Source organism: Panthera tigris, chromosome D1, assembly GCF_018350195.1.
Source record: "Panthera tigris isolate Pti1 chromosome D1, P.tigris_Pti1_mat1.1, whole genome shotgun sequence".
NCBI lineage: Eukaryota > Metazoa > Chordata > Mammalia > Carnivora > Felidae > Panthera > Panthera tigris.
This window is the reverse complement of record NC_056669.1, coordinates 17,714,217-17,730,296: the sequence shown is the minus strand read 5'-3', so window position 1 is coordinate 17,730,296 and position 16,080 is coordinate 17,714,217. Positions and strand designations below refer to the sequence as shown.

The window sequence follows — 16,080 nt, the reverse complement described above, 5'->3', positions numbered from 1 at the left end:
GGATATACACAGTCCCACCCATGAATTGTTCTGGCCAAACAACAGCTCTTAATCTGATCAAGATTCTAGATCTCACTAATAGCTTTCAGGAAATATAGAGAGATGAACATGTTAAACAACACCATGAAAATACAATTAAAATGTGGGTTGCTTTACCGGGCATATGACCCAGTTTCTGTCACAAAAGAACAGCAAGAAAAAAAAAAAAAGGACATAACAAATTAAGAGACTTATGAACCAAAGGCTGAAGACCTTGACTAGATCCTGACTCAGATAAACCAACAGCAGAAAGATCATTATGAGACAATTAGGGTAATCAAATTACATACTTAGAAATTTGATTTGACGATGTTATTACGCCTGTATTTTTGAAAAAGTCCTCTTTTCTCTTCAAGACACATATTGATGAAATAATGTCATGGATTTACTTGAAAAGAATCCTGTATTTGGAGGGTGTGAAGAATGAGGGATACAGACAGAACAAGTTTGAGCACTTGTTGATGACTTGAGGCTGGGTGATCAAGTACGTAAAAGGGATCATTATGTTAGCCTCTATTTCTGAATAGGTTTAAAAGTTTACAAAGTAAGTTTTTTTTTAAAATATCAGCCACAGATTCACAAAAACCAGACAGATGCTCTACATTTTAGATGCTGATTTGTGATGTACTTGCTTCTGCTGTGAGAACCGGGTACATGGGTGTTCTTCCCAGCTTTCTCTGAGGTGAGCATAAGCAGGGAATTTTACAATAACAATGGTATCACAAACATTACAAGAATATTATTTTATAAAATGGGAGCAGAAAATGGGAAACAAGTAAAAGCACTGATTCAAAAGACAGTAAGACCCATTGGTTCCTGTGGTCTTAACAGAGTACAAATGAAACAAACATGGAAATCCACAAGCTAAACAAAGCACATCTTAAGCTTCCAACAGACCTTGTAGGAATTAAACTAGTTATGTGTTCAAGTAAATATCCTAGTTTGCGATGTATTATCTCTCATCTGGATTTCCACAACACCCATTTATTTACCTGGCTTTAATTTCTTCATCTATAAGATAGTGATATTGCTTCTTTAATATTATTATGAGAGTTTAATAAAAGAATATTTGTACCGTAGGCATGACTGTGGACACAAAGTAGGAGGAAGTCAATAAATGGTAACTCTTTATTAGCCATTCAGCACACATTTGCTAGGATCTTATTAAGCCAAGCAATCTTCTTTCCTTACAGATCTCCCTGTCTCTTTATTCCAATTCATTGCCACACCGACATGTTTCTGATCGTGCCTCTCCACTGCAAGCAAGATAGAGCCCAAACTTGCATTCGTTCTGTTGTTCATTCAAATACTCATTATAGGGGTGCCTGGGTGGCTCAGTCGGTTAGGTGTCCAATTTCGGCTCAGGTCATGATCTCAAGGTTGGTGGGTTCGAGCACTGCATTGGGCTCTATGCTGACAGCTCAGAGCCTAGAGCCTACTTCAGGTTCTGTGTCTCCCTCTCTCTCCATCTCTCTCGTACTCGTGCTCTCTCTCTCTCAAAGAACATTAAAAAAAAATTAAAAAAAAACAAAACAAATACTTACTAAACACCAAGTACATCTCAAATAATCTCAAGTCACTGGAATGTTTATTTCTACACTTGCCAATTCACTCTGTGTTTCATAAAGTTATATTTCTTTTTTTCTTTTAATTTTTAGGGGGGGACGGGGGGGGGAGAGAGAGAGAGAGAGAGAGAGAGAGAGAGAGAGAGAGAATATCTTAAGCACAGGCTCCACACTCAGTGCAGAGCTTAACGTGGGGCTCGATCTCATGACTATGAGACGACGACCTGAGCCGAAATCAAGAGTCACATGCTCAACTGACTTAGCCACCCAGGTGCCTCCATGAAGTTGTATTTCCAACCCACATATTTTATTGTAACATTCCTCTAAATACAAGGTAAAATTCAAAGTTTTCTTTTGTACCATCTGTTCTGAATTCCTGATTATAGGATCTGCCAGACTTTGGAGACATGGAGTCAAATAAGACTGTCCCTGTCCTCTCAAGAAACTATCAAATGGTAAAGACGAGCCATGAAAACAGGAGAAGCAGCAGTGAATCTAAAAGGAGAATGTGAGAAGGACCTCCCAAAAACAATACTTCTAGAACAACCTGAAGGCCTCTAAAACCTGAACTCAAGCCTCTGTTTCTAAGATAAATTCTAGCCATTCCATTCATCATCCCAAATACCAGTAAAATTTTCACTGCTCTCCCAAAATGTTATGCATTTTTACTCCTCAGGGCTTTTGTTTATATTTCAGGTAATGGTACTTTAGAGCTAGATGTAGGCAGATCACATACTATCGGGATAAGTCAGCAAATTAGTTAACTCCCTTTGGCCACAGTTTTTTCTTCTGTAAAATTATGGTAACAATAGTACTACTTCATAAGGCTGTTTTGAGAATTAACTAAAATAAGTAACATAAACGAGTCATTATAGCATATGGTGTGTATGGCCAGTAAATGTTTTTTTCTTGAGTCAAAATTGAAATTTTTCATTAAAACCTTTAGCCTATCGACCAATCATAAGACTGTTATGTTGGCACTGTCTTTCCAAAAAAAAAAAAAAAAAAATCCTCAAATTTTCCCTGAATGAAGGACTGAGTCATTGGGCCTAAGCCTCAAAAGGTGGCCTGAATGATGGCTTTAACTGGTGGCTTCCAAATTTTTTTATCACAACCTTCAATAAGAAAAAGAAATTTTAATTGTTGGGGAGCCTGGGTGGCTCAGTTGGTCGAGCGTCCGACTTTGGCTTGGGTCATGATCTTGCAGTTTGTGGGTTCGAGCCCCTCATTGGGTTCTGTGCTGACAGCTCGGAGCCTGGAGCCTGCTTCGGATTCTGTGTCTCCCTCCCTCTCTGCCCCTCCCCCACTCATGCTCTGTCTCTCAAAAAATAAATAAAATAAATGTTAAAAAAATTTAAAAAGAGAAAGAAATTTTACATTGTTAACCAGCATACGAATGAACACACACACGTGCACATACACACATACATGTGTATATAACAAAAGTCACAAGAAGTAAGTTACCTCATCTACATTTTGCAAAGCATTATTTCCTATACTATTCTTTCTTTTTTAATGCTAGCCCTAATCCACTAAACTGACTCCATGATCTACAGTTTCCAAAACACTGGTTTAGACTATTTTCCTCCACACTTTTAAAGAGGGTGGTCTACTTTTTTAAGTCATTATTCTTATCACTGCATACCATTTACAAAGTATTGCTGAGTAAGCAACAGTGAACTTAGCTTTTAAGTACTCGTGTGACTATGGTGCTACATCATATTCAATTTGAAATATTTTCTTATGATCTTCTTAACAAATACCCATGTTTATCTGGCAATTCTGGGGTTAATCAAGAAAGCATTACTAAACAAGGGCTCTTAACTCAAGTCTATCTAACAGGACTAAGGCTTTTCCTCTTTGTAATGGCAAAGTGCCCCATGATTCAAGACTGAGTCACTCTGACCACAAATGGAATATTAACATGCACTTAAAGATATCAACAGTTGGCTTCTTGGTTCAGTAAAAAAACACTAGCATTATTAACTTCTCAACCCACAAACAAGAGGCCTGCTGGGAAATTCCACCTCCTCAAAAGAAACATTTGGCAATGTGTGTCTAAGGGAAAAAGTGAACTCTGGAATTAAAAGCTCATATACAACAGTGGCCAGGATTTCTGCTCATCAGATTGCTCTATTAAAGGCGGTGGTGATAAAAAGAAAATATAAGAGAACACCTCTTATTCACGTCACTTAAAATCAAATATGGAAAGGAGCTGCAAAGAAGAATACAAGACCAAGACGTAGAACACTTACTTCTGCGCTGTCACTACTGGGCCGAGAAGCATCTCCGCTGCTGTAGTCAATTCTCCCTAGTCCGTCACCAGGGTCTGCTTCTACCTCACTGACTGTCGGAGGGTCACCTAAAGACCTGGAGGACGTAACTACAGCTCCATCCTAAAACAGATTAAACACGCAAACACACACACACACACAAACACACCAACAGAATAAAAAAAAAAGTCATTACTGACTGCATAAAGAAACAGACTCACGCTGCAATCTAAACGGAGACTGGTAAAAGCTGGCCAGTTTGATGCGATCAAGAAAGCTTAAACCTTTAAAAATTTAAAGCATCGGTAGTTACTAATTCTGTGGTTCTAAAATGGCATGATCTGAATTTAGCAAAGAGAATAAAAGTTCAAACTTCTGAATAGAACAAAAAGGTTAAACTGTCTAATTCATATTTCCTGCCCATTACAGCAAAGATTATTACACTATAGATTCCGGTTAACTACCTTCTAACACTTTAAAATTTCAAAAAATTGCCAATTCTGGGACACAATACTATAATATAAATGATTACAGGCTTTTAGATCAGGAACCACGTTTTTATTGTTTGAACAGAATAAGAATGTTGTCTTCGCTCAGTAATTATAACAACATAAAACTGTCAACATTACTGAGGCATAGGACTCAAAATTTCATAGAGATAATGGGACTAAAAGTAATGAAAAAAAAAAATACTGTGTAAATGGAAAGTACACCAAACCAGGAAGCCCGGAGACCTGACAGCTGTGCGCCCTTGTGTAAGTCACTTAACCAGCGTAGCCCCTTATTTTCTCAACCGCATGATTTTTTGACTTTAAAATGAGATGAGGCTAGATGATCTCAAAGAATCTGCGGCTTTCTATGAACCAGTGTTTTTCACTTATAGACTCAGGAAGCATGATAAATGAAGAGCTTTTACTCAGTTTAAATGGTGCAGGTAATTTGTCCGTTTTGCTTTAAGATAAATTATAAGGAGCCTTTCATATTCCAAACGTGAATATTACAGAATATAAATCTGCTTAAGCTACTTTTCTAATGAGACCATCATCTCCATAACTTATACCTATGTAACAAACTCTGTTTAAATCTAGTTTAAAATTCCAGTAAAAATATAGTTGTAAACAATATGAAAGTGCTTTGAACTCATCAGACTGGGTTTAAATCCAGTTCCGTTGCTTTTGAGGTACACGACCTCAGACAAGTTATTTCCTCTCTCTGAGGTTCTCTAAGTGTACACGTAGAATGGGGGGAAACAATAGTAGTATCTAATCTTGGAGGCTTGTTGTGAAGATTAAGCAAGAAAACGCCTGGCTCTGTATTTAGCATAATGCCTGCCATTTTATAAAATCTGTTCCTAAAAACTTAACTGCCATTCTGTTACCAAATGGCAGAATGAGTCTCAAAAATGTAAATATATGCGTCTGAATACATTTTGGTAGTTTGTTACATCAAAGCAAAAGCACTCAATTCTTTTTAAAGTTATTACGGAACAAAGAAACATGATATCATGAGCAAGCAGAGAATTAGAAGCCCACATTTCTTTTAGTTCATCATTATTTCTGTAACATGCTACACAGGACATCCTGTTGGCCTAGGCTAGAAAAAAATCACTTTTAAAAAAAGGCGACTGCAACCCTCTGAACTGAACACATTCCCAGAAGAAAAATCTCCTGCAAAAAGTTGGGTAGCATTTTTAGCAGCGATGCTACCTGAGCAGAGCCTGTGGCTTTGGATAACTGCTCTTGCAGCTGAGGAATGTGTTTCTTGGCCTCTTGGATCTCTTTTAGCAATCTTTGGGCAGGTGTTCGGTTGTAATCTTCCTGCAATAACTGAAAAGTTATAAAAATATTTTGAGAATTAATTACTTATGTCAAGAAAATATAGAAAAAGTCCATTCTTAATAAATTAGCAGATGGCATTGATTACAATACTGCGTGATCGTGATCATGACAAATATCAACTCAACTCTGCCCACTCACGTTTTCACTGGCCTGTAAACAGCCCCATTTCTAATTTAGTACCTGCAGCCGTTCTTGTTCTTTCTGTAACATTTTTCTCAGAATTTCTACTTTCTGGTTATGAACCACATTGTTTTCCTCCTAGAAAAAAGATAAAAAAACAACAACAACAACCACCAAACAAAAAAGAACCAATACAGGGAAAGTGAAGCTAAAATAAATAGCAGTTATGAAGACAGGCTATTAGACATGACACTTAGAAGGTTATTGAGAAATTTCAGCCCTTTTATTTCACTTTTACTAAACTAGGTTCAAGAAAACATTAAATACTGTTTCTTAGCTGGAGAAATGAAATTGCCTTAAGTACAAGAATAAGATCTTACACTTTCCATCCTTTGGATCTGTATTACCAATCCCCATGCACGACTCCTAGTACTTCCTGCCTGAAATATTAAGACAGCTCCCTAACTCCTCTCTCTTTGCTTCACAACCCCATAATATTTTATCTAATTAGCCTTCCTAAAATCACTCTCTCGCTCCCCCCAAATTTTAATAGGTTCTTACTGCCCACCCAGTTACATGTAAATGAGTCTGGTAGTTGTGATTTTTCAAATAGTCTTACCTTTTTCCAGCCTCATCTCCCACTACTTCAAGCCTTAATGGGCACCGGCCAAACGAGAGTCCTGGCAACTTCCCCCCAATACTTGGTGCTTTCTTGGCTCTTTGTTTCTCTTTATTCTACTTCTTTTACCTGGGCTACTTTTCTCCCACTGCCACCACTTAAGTGATACCCATTTTTCAAGGTCCAATTCAATTAATAGCCTTCCATAAAGTCCTTCCTTACTACAACTGGATGTACTTCCTCCCTTTGAATTGTCACAGAACTTAGTATTTTCCCCTTCATAATGTCTACATTCTGCCTTTGTATTGTAATTACTCATATACCCTTGATTCTATCTCAAACAACAAAGGTTTAAGTACCTACTATAACGCCGAGCAATATTTTAAGCATTGGGGACACAACAATACACAAACAAAAATACCTCTGTCTTCTTAAACTATATATTCTAAGATAACTAAGGACCTTGAACATAGGGTATCTTAACTGTATTTTTGTGAATGACTTCCTGTTTTGTATATGGCAGGTGTTAAATATTTGTTACTTAAATGTGTTATCCCAATACCCTATAATCATTTCAAAGTATTATGTAAATTTTTATATTAGGGAGCTGTTTTCTACTATCTTGAACTTGAATTTGTCAGCTCAACACTTCAAAACTCTTAATATAAAGCAAAGGCACCATTATATAAACAGCATTTATAAAGAAGTTTTCCCCCTCTTACCCCCATGAGCACAGGACTAGTAATTCTCTCCATGTTCCCAGATGCTCCAGGTGAATGAGGGGATGTCATGATGGGAGACATATGTCCAATGACTGATGACTCTACTTCAGAATCGGCAAGTGGAATCTGGGGCGACCCAGGTGGGCGTCCCTGAACAGTGAGAGCTACATAGGAACCAGCTTTGGAGGGGTAGATAGAGGAAGGGGAGGGAAGGAAAAAGAACATTGTCACCTTTTTTTACAGCATTTCACTACTTCATCTTTGACAGTCCTATAAGATCCAGTTATGTAAGCAAGCATGATCTGCTAACCATTGCTCCAGAAAAAAAGAATCCAACTTGTCATTTCTCTTTTGTTACTCCCCTAAAAATCTAAAAGAACAGTGCCATTTTCAGATAGCAAATTACCACTCAAAATATCAGATATTACATAAAAGCAAACAAAATTTCTAGTCCCAAGAATTGTTTTTAATTTAGGGAAGAGTGTGTTAGTAGCAACCATCTACTAATGGTTATGTTCAATTAATTTCTCAAATGTAAATTTAAGGAATGATCCTATTTTAAAACGCTATAATTAGGCAGGGATTAACTAATTTTCTAGAGTATCATGACGCATTTTTAAAATAACTTTAAAAAACGCATATGACCAAAAAAACCCACGAAAATTGGAGAAGAAAACCCAATAAATAAATAGTGAGTTTTTATTTTAAACTGTGGAGAAGACAGAAATTCACTAAGCATATTACAGGGGGAAGAAAGCACAGAAAGCAAAATCAACCCTGACCAGAAAGACTCGACAACAGACGCTCATTTATCTAGCATTGAGAAAAAAATGAGACTTTCAAATTAAGGACTTTTCTAGATAGCTGACCTTTGAATAACAAAATCTTCCTCTTAGACTTTCCAATAGAACTTTTAAATGCATTCATACTTTTCTCCCTATTTAACTGTCCATGGAACTCACTGTCAATTATTTCAGTGTCTGGGGTCCTAAAAACCATTTTTTTTTAACACTTATTGGTCACAAATGCTATTATTTGGGGGTACTTTAGGTACATATGCTTTTCAAGGTTTTCTTTTATTATATTTCTCTCTGTGAGAAAGTCATCTACTATGTCTTATTTACTTATCCATGTGCTTGCCTCTGTTAGCTTCCTATTTCTTCCCTTCCCTTCCTCAGCTATGTTTCAACTGCTTTCATTTGAAATCACTTGTATTATGTCTAGAAAATGCATTCATTACACAGTAGGACATGGGGGACCTCCAGTGTAAGTACAGTATACTTTAGTATGCTATAGTATACACAGGTTTGAGGCACTGCAAATTTATATCTGTTGGACACTCAGAGCGTTTTATGCTTTAAGTTTTTAGCTAGGCTCTCGTTATTAGATAAGTCATCTTTTGCTATAGTGCTAGGATTTAACTTTTTAAGTAAAATTTACATTGGAATGGATAAAATATATAACCTAAAAAACTAAAGAAATCATCTTTTTATACTCTGCAATAGTTAGTTATCAGGCATATATTTAGCTATTATCATAAGCCATCATATTTATGTAGCACATAAAAATGCATAAATCACAATCTCATCACATAAATAATCAAATTTATTCATAAACGCAGACCTAATTTTGATTGTCCCTTTTCTTTTTAAAACATACTGAGATTAAGAACTATGATCACAGTGACCATTTAGAGCACTGGGAGTCTGATAAACGTAAAAGAATTCAAGGGTTGTTTTAAACAGTAAGATGGCCAAGGAGGAATGCCATTTATTACATTTATCCAAAAGATGTCCAGTCTATGAAAAAAAAATGGATTAAATAAAACAGTAGTGTTTCTGCTCAGCTATAAACAACTATTTCTCACTTGTAGTCTACTTTAAAAAAATTTTTTTTTAATGTGTATTTTTGAGAGAATGAGAGAAACAGAAATGGGTGGGGGAGGGGCAGAGAGAGAGGGAGACCCAGAATCCGAAGCAGGCTCCAGGCCCTGAGCTGTCAGCACAGAGCCCAAGGACGGGCTTGACCTCATGAACCGTGAGATCGTGACCTGAGATGAAGTCAGATGCCTAACTGAGTGAGCCACCCAGGTGCCCCAATTGTAGTCTACTTTACTGTGGAATAGTCTGATGCAGAAGATTCTAAATTCTTAACTCTGGAGATTTCCAAGAGATCACTACCCTGCATTTTATTTAATCATTTACTTATCTGAGGAAACATGATTATGCCAGATGATTTTTAAAGTTCCATTTCAGTTCATCTGGGTCATTCCAGCTCAATTCTCAATCTCTTCCCCCTCAGATGACTCATGCATTTCCATATTACCATACGCTTTCCGTATTACCATATTACCAAGAATGACAAGGATATTATAATCAACCATGTATACGAAGTGGACCGAAGATAGTTATTAGTAAATTAAGAATTTTCGCCTCAGACTTTCCTTTAATGCAGCGTTAAAGCAAACTCCAGCCAAGAGGCTAAGTCCAGCCCAGACTGTTCTGACAAAATAAAGTTTTACTGAAACACAGCCACACCCGTTCATTTACATACTGTGTATGGCTGTTTTTGTGCTACAATGACAAAGTTGACTAGCACACTGTAAGGCCCACAAATCCTAAAATATTTACTATCTGGCCTATCACAGAAAATGTTTGCTGATCCCTACTTTAAGGAATTCAGAAACCAATTAACACTAAGAATAACACTTACATTTGATTAGCTTCACCACTTCCAAATGGTTTGAATGAGTCACCAATGTACCATTCACCTTTAAGAAAATGGAAAGTGTATGTCAGGTACACTTCACTGAGAATGGATAAATTGACTTCAGGAATTATTATACATAGTACAACCCATTATAATATAACATAGTACACACAACTACATTAAAATATGTATGTATTGGGTGCAATATTCACTTTTCTCACTGTTCTATAACGTATACTCAGCAATCAAATGAAGTTGAATGCAAAATAAGGCCTTGATTTAAAGGACATTACAATTTACCATGAAAAATGACAAAATACACCATGCAACAAGTTTTACAAGTCCTTCACAGTGAAGGACTCTTGCAAACAAAAAGGACTTCTCTGCTTTTAATTACAAATTCTGTGATTTGTCAAAATCATACTAATTTTTTTGAAAGATAAAAAAATAAGCAATATTTCCACAATACTCAATTTCCTTTGAGTTTTCCAATCGTGACCTAATCTTTACAATGAAAATTAATTTTCAGACAGGCTAACTGTGGGAAAGGTTATCCAAAGTCTCAACTAAACCAAATTAAGATATAAATATCAAACACGGATCTACCATTATTTTTGTCGATGTAAGTAATGCTAATTTTTACAAGTTCAAATACGTCAGTGTCAAAAACAGCAGTAAAATACTAACCATGCACACCAGAGATGATCACTATTAACCCAAGAAATTTAATCTGTGAGACACTATTTTAGCAAACACACACCAGATACACAGGCACATATACATATACATTATATCTGTCTTTTTTTCTGCAAATACTTTTTCATTCTACTGTGGATATCTTTCAATATAGGCACACACAGACCTAATCCATTCTTTTTTTAACAGATGTAGATGAAATGGAATTTCTTTCTCTCACCCTCCATTTATGCACATTTGGCCTGTTTACAAATTTTCAATATGATAAGGCTGAAATGAATTTCCCTGTATATATACCAGTTCACATTTGTAAACTTACTTTCTTAGGTTTAAGTTCCCAAAAGCAAAGTTTCTGGTCAAAGGTTATATACTTTTTGAAAGTATATAATCTTTGATGCAAATTCACAGATTTCCATCCAAATAGATACTACCCAATTTATACTCACAAGTTTATGAAAACAGCCATTTTACCATACCTAAACTATGCCAAATGTGTATTATCAATAATCTTTAAAATTCCTCACAACCAAATATATTTGCACCTACCATTTTATTTTTAAATGTTTGTTTATTTTTGAGAGAGAGCACGCACCCAAGCTGGGGAGGTGCAGAGAAAGAGGAAACAGAGGATCCGAAGCAGGCTCCGCACTGTCAGTGCACAGCCCGATGTGGGGCTTGAACTCACAAACTGTGAGATCATGACCTGAGCTCAAGTCAGATGCTCAACCGACTGAGCCACCCACCCAGGCGCCCCTCACTCACCATTTTAATTTCTACTTCTTTGTTATCAGTGAGGTGAGACATATTCTCTATAATATTTATTTCAGTTACTTTGGGGAACTGATAAAATTCTCTGCCTATTTTTCTATTAAGCTATTTATTTATTCTTTTCTTAGGAATTTAAAAATGCTCTTTACAAGCAAGGATATCCTACTCTATACTAAGTTTCAAATATTTTTTTTCCAGGTAGTTGTAAATACATTCATGGTGTGTTTTCCTGTACAGTAATTTGATTTTAAGTATTCAAATTACTCAACTGTCTCAAGAATAATTACTAACTGGGGCGCCTGGGTGGCTCCGTCGGTTAAGCATCCAACTCTTGATTACGGCAGAGCATCAGGCTCTGCACTGACAAGTGTGGAGCCTGCTTGGAAGTGTCTCTCCCTCTCTCTGCCCCTCTCCCACTTGCGTGCGTGCTCTCTTTCCCTCTTTCTCTCTCAAAGTAAATAAATAAGCTTAAAAAAAAAGAGTAATTAGTAACCAATCCACTCTTTTCATGCTTGTCAGAATTCCAGGCTTGTTTCTGGACTGATAGGTCTATATCTAGACTAGAGCCACTTGCTTTGAATTAATCCCTACATCTCATCTCACACATACCCATACGTGTTTGTTTTTTCTAGCTATTCTTATACCTCTGTAAAATCCATTTGGAAGAATCATCAGTTTCACAAGTAATGACACATCTCCTCAATCATATTAGTATATTTTGATGAGACTTTCTTGCTAACAGATTAGTCTGGAGAGAAATGATCTTTATAACTGACTTACTTTCCTATCCCAGAACAAGACTCCATTTATTCGAGTCTTTTATTATGCCCTTCAGTAGAGTAGTATTAACCTTAAAATAAATAAGTTTTTTATAAATACATCCTATATAATGCACTGTTTTTGCAAAACTCCAAATGAAAAACCCAACCCAAAAAACAAATCCAACCCCAAATATGGCTAATATGTGCTGTTTTTTAATCTACCATAAATGCCATCTTTTCCTTACCTTGATGATTCGATCACCTGTCTGTACTCCAGCCCGCATGGCTGCTCCATCTGTAAGAAAAATTAATTACTCAAAATGTAATTCATTTGCCATGTACTGATAATCTTCTTGAAAAAGGCAACATAACCAAATGGTTAAAAAACATGGGCTCTGCCACTCACTAGTTGTGTGACCATAAAATCAGTCAATTTTATGTTTTCTTACTCTAAGCCTCAATATCACCTATAAAATGGGGATGAAAAATACCTACCTCAAACTATAGTATCCAAACAAAGTATTTGACATAGAGTAACAGAACATATTATTATCATTTTGGGAAGAGTAGATGTTTTTGAGCATATAACCATTTCTTTAATCTGGTCTACCAAAATATCTCTGGTGCCATGAAAAAATAAAAGTCCATAAATTTCTGTAAGTGATAATGAATAAACATGAACAAGGAGTCATACGGTTTCTAAAACTATATGAGACTGTTTTCTTCCTAGTGAGTACAAAGAAAATCACCTAGGGTAAATTTGTACCTATAAATAGGACACTAAAGACTGATCTAGCCCAACAGGCCACATGACCAGCAATGCATGTGATTATTTTATTATGCACAAGAAATATGAAGCTTTTCTGTTCTTACTCTGTTTGCTCCCAAGTGACAAGACTGTTTTAAAAAATGCCTTGCCTTCTTTGACAGACTGTACGAAGACTGGATTGTCTCCACTGACCGTCAGCCCAAATCCATTGTCATCCTTCTGGATGATCACACAACGCTGAACAAGACCTGCACAAGAACCACAGGGTAAAGAGAGAAGGAAGAGAAAATGGAGAGAAAAAGACATTATTACATATTAATAATGAACTGTAATGAACTGTATTCTATCTGGAGAAACACAAGATGACATGTGAGGCCCTTATCACAAATCAGAGTACTGACCCCATAAACAAAACAAACACAAGAACATCACGAAGAGCCATATATGTTGGTCTCTCACTGGAGAGGTAGAGTAGAATTGCCTCAAGATTAAAAACAGCTACGGCAAAGTGGAAAAGATGAATTATTAGAGAGGAGACAGAACGGAAGCCTATTCACATCTCTGCTATTTATGTGTAACATAAAAAATCCTCCCCACCGCACTGTGTTTTTCGGTGCTCTAGTTAGTATTTAAACCCAAGAAAATCAAGTATTTTGGGACATAAGGCTAGAAGCATCCCCTGGTAAACCCTAGAGAAATCCAATCTCACTCTCAGAAAAATCTACTCAGAAAAAAACTGACTATGTGAGGGAAACTGACTATACAAAGAAGAGCACCAGCAGATCTTCTCCCAAAACGAACAAGTTCAAAGACAGACCCCAGCTCATAGAAAAAATAAACAGAAAGGAGAAAAGAGTAGAAAAGACAAAGAAAGAACCTGCGAGCTCAACCAGTTCATTTCTTTCACACACTCACCTGGATTCTACAGGAGAACTGTTTTCCTTTTAGCTAGACAGCAAACAAAAGTAGTCAAGGCAAGGCGAGAGAAAGAGGGCCACAACCAGAGGAAGAGAGATGTCCCATCACAGAACCCTGATTGACACCCAAGGCTGTTTGATCACAGATCAAGATCTAAAGATCCTGAACTCTGTGTTAGCCAGAGATTTAACACTTTCAGCTTTGCAGTATCTAAATGCTTCACCAAAAATCAATATACAAAATACGGAGAATAATGCAAGTATAGTGATGATGAGAAAATAACAATTTCTTCAGAATAAAGATTTTTATACAAAGAGCATGACCTTTTAAATAAGTCTGATGCACAAAACAAAGGGTATGTTAAAGATTGCATGTTAATGAATACACGTATTTCTCGCTGTCGTGCAATGTCACAAGTATGTGAGCCTACTACAACCGAAAGCCTGGAATAAGTATATCACAGTACAGGAAACACAAACTATGAACCTCACTCATAACCCTACGTGAGAAATTAAAGTGAATCATGGACCTAAACACAAAGGTTTCAACTTTTCATAAGAAAACACAGGAAAAAATCATCAAGACCTTAGGGTAGGCAGAGATCTTTTAGGATGCAAAATGCATCAACCATAGAAGAAAAAAAAATCATACATTGGACTCAAAATTTTAAATATCTGCTCTTCCAAACACTGATAAATGAAAAGGCAAGCCACAGAGTAGGAGAAAATATTCACGACACAAATATCTGATAAAGAACTTGTATCTTTATTATATTTAAACAACAACAACAACAACTCTACAATTCAATAATAGGGGACACATTTTACTTTATTTATTTTAAATGTTAATTTATTTTTGTGAGAGAGAGACAGAGAGAGGCAGAGCATGAGCAGGGGAGGGAGACACAGAGTCCGAACCAGGCTCTAGGCTTTGAGCTGTCAGCACAGAGCCTGACGCGGGCCTGAACTCTCGAACGGCAAGATCATGACCAGAGCCAAAGTCAGCTGCTTAACCGACTGAGCCACCCAGGCGCCCCTAGGGGACACCTTTTAAAAACAGCAAACGATTTCAGGGCACCTGGCTGGATCAGTCAGTGAAGCATGTGACTCTTGAACTCGGGGTTGTGAGTTCAAGCTCCATGTTGGGTGTGGAGATTACTTAAAAATAAAATTATATTGGGGCGCCTGGGTGGCTGTCGGTTAAGCGGCCGACTTCGGCTCGGGTCATGATCTTGCGGTCCGTGAGTTCGAGCCCCGCGTTGGGCTCTGTGCTGACAGCTCAGAGCCTGGGGCCTGTTTCAGATTCTGTGTCTCCCTCTCTCTGACCCTCCCCTGTTCATGCTCTGTCTCTCCCTGTCTCAAAAATAAATAAAACATATTAAAAAATAAATAAATAAAATTATATATAAAAAAGAAAAAGAATAAAAGATCTAAATAAATGCATCACAAAGAAAGATACTGAATGGCCAATAAGCACAGGTAAAGGTGCTCAACATCTGCAGTCATCAGGAAGACGCACATTAAGATACAATGAGATACTACTATACGGTAACTAGAAATGGCTAAAAATAAAAAGACTGATAATATCAAATGTTAGCAAGGATGTGGAGCAACTGGAATGCTCATGCACTGCTGACAGGAGTGTAAAATGGTACAAATGCTTTGGAAAACAGTTTAGAAATTTCTTATAAACATGAGTACTCGAATCAAAAGGTGAGTATGCATTTACACATGACACAACAATTTCACTCCCAAGAGAAATGAAAACCCATGTCCACGTAAAGACTGGTACACAAACATCATAGCACTTTTGTTCATAAGAGCCAAAAACTAGAAACAACTCTAACGTCCATCAACACGTGAATGGATAAACATACTGTTGTGTATCCGTTATAAAAAATACTACTTGGCAAGGAAAAAAAAAAAAAAAAGGAATAACTCACACGTGTAGCAAACATGTAAGAATCACAAAAACACCATGCTAAGCAGAAGAAAACAGATACAAAAGAGAGTACATACTATGTTATTCCAAATGGAGAACAGGCAAAACTGAAGAACAGTAACAAAAGCAGATTAGTGGTTGCCTAGGGGCAGGGTTGGGAGGAAGGGTAAGAATGACCACAAAGAGACACGCAGGAACTTTCTGGGGTGATGGTCCTGTATCTTAATTAAGGTAATGGTTACATGAATGTATTCATTTGTCAAAACTCATCCAACGGTACACTTAAAAGGACTGCAACTTATTTTATACAAATTGTACCTCAAGAAAGTTGATTTTCAATAT

At 36.8% G+C, this 16,080-nt stretch overlaps 1 protein-coding gene across 9 annotated transcripts in view; it reads right to left on the bottom strand.

Moving 5' to 3' along the window:
* Nucleotides 1-16,080, bottom strand: part of ARHGEF12 (Rho guanine nucleotide exchange factor 12) — a 149,336-nt gene that overhangs the window by 49,333 nt on the left and 83,923 nt on the right. For 6 of the 9 annotated variants that reach the window (XM_042957525.1, XM_042957532.1, XM_042957531.1 and 3 more), the window contains 7 exons: nucleotides 12,984-13,127; nucleotides 12,356-12,405; nucleotides 9,889-9,946; nucleotides 7,177-7,355; nucleotides 5,896-5,973; nucleotides 5,584-5,703; nucleotides 3,860-4,000 (listed from right to left, as the gene is read on the bottom strand). In XM_042957525.1, the coding sequence (XP_042813459.1) occupies nucleotides 3,860-4,000; nucleotides 5,584-5,703; nucleotides 5,896-5,973; nucleotides 7,177-7,355; nucleotides 9,889-9,946; nucleotides 12,356-12,405; nucleotides 12,984-13,127 (770 nt within the window). The remainder of the gene's footprint in view (nucleotides 1-3,859; nucleotides 4,001-5,583; nucleotides 5,704-5,895; nucleotides 5,974-7,176; nucleotides 7,356-9,888; nucleotides 9,947-12,355; nucleotides 12,406-12,983; nucleotides 13,128-16,080) is intronic. The other 3 variants (XM_042957526.1, XM_042957528.1, XM_042957529.1) reach the window with 2 other exon arrangements.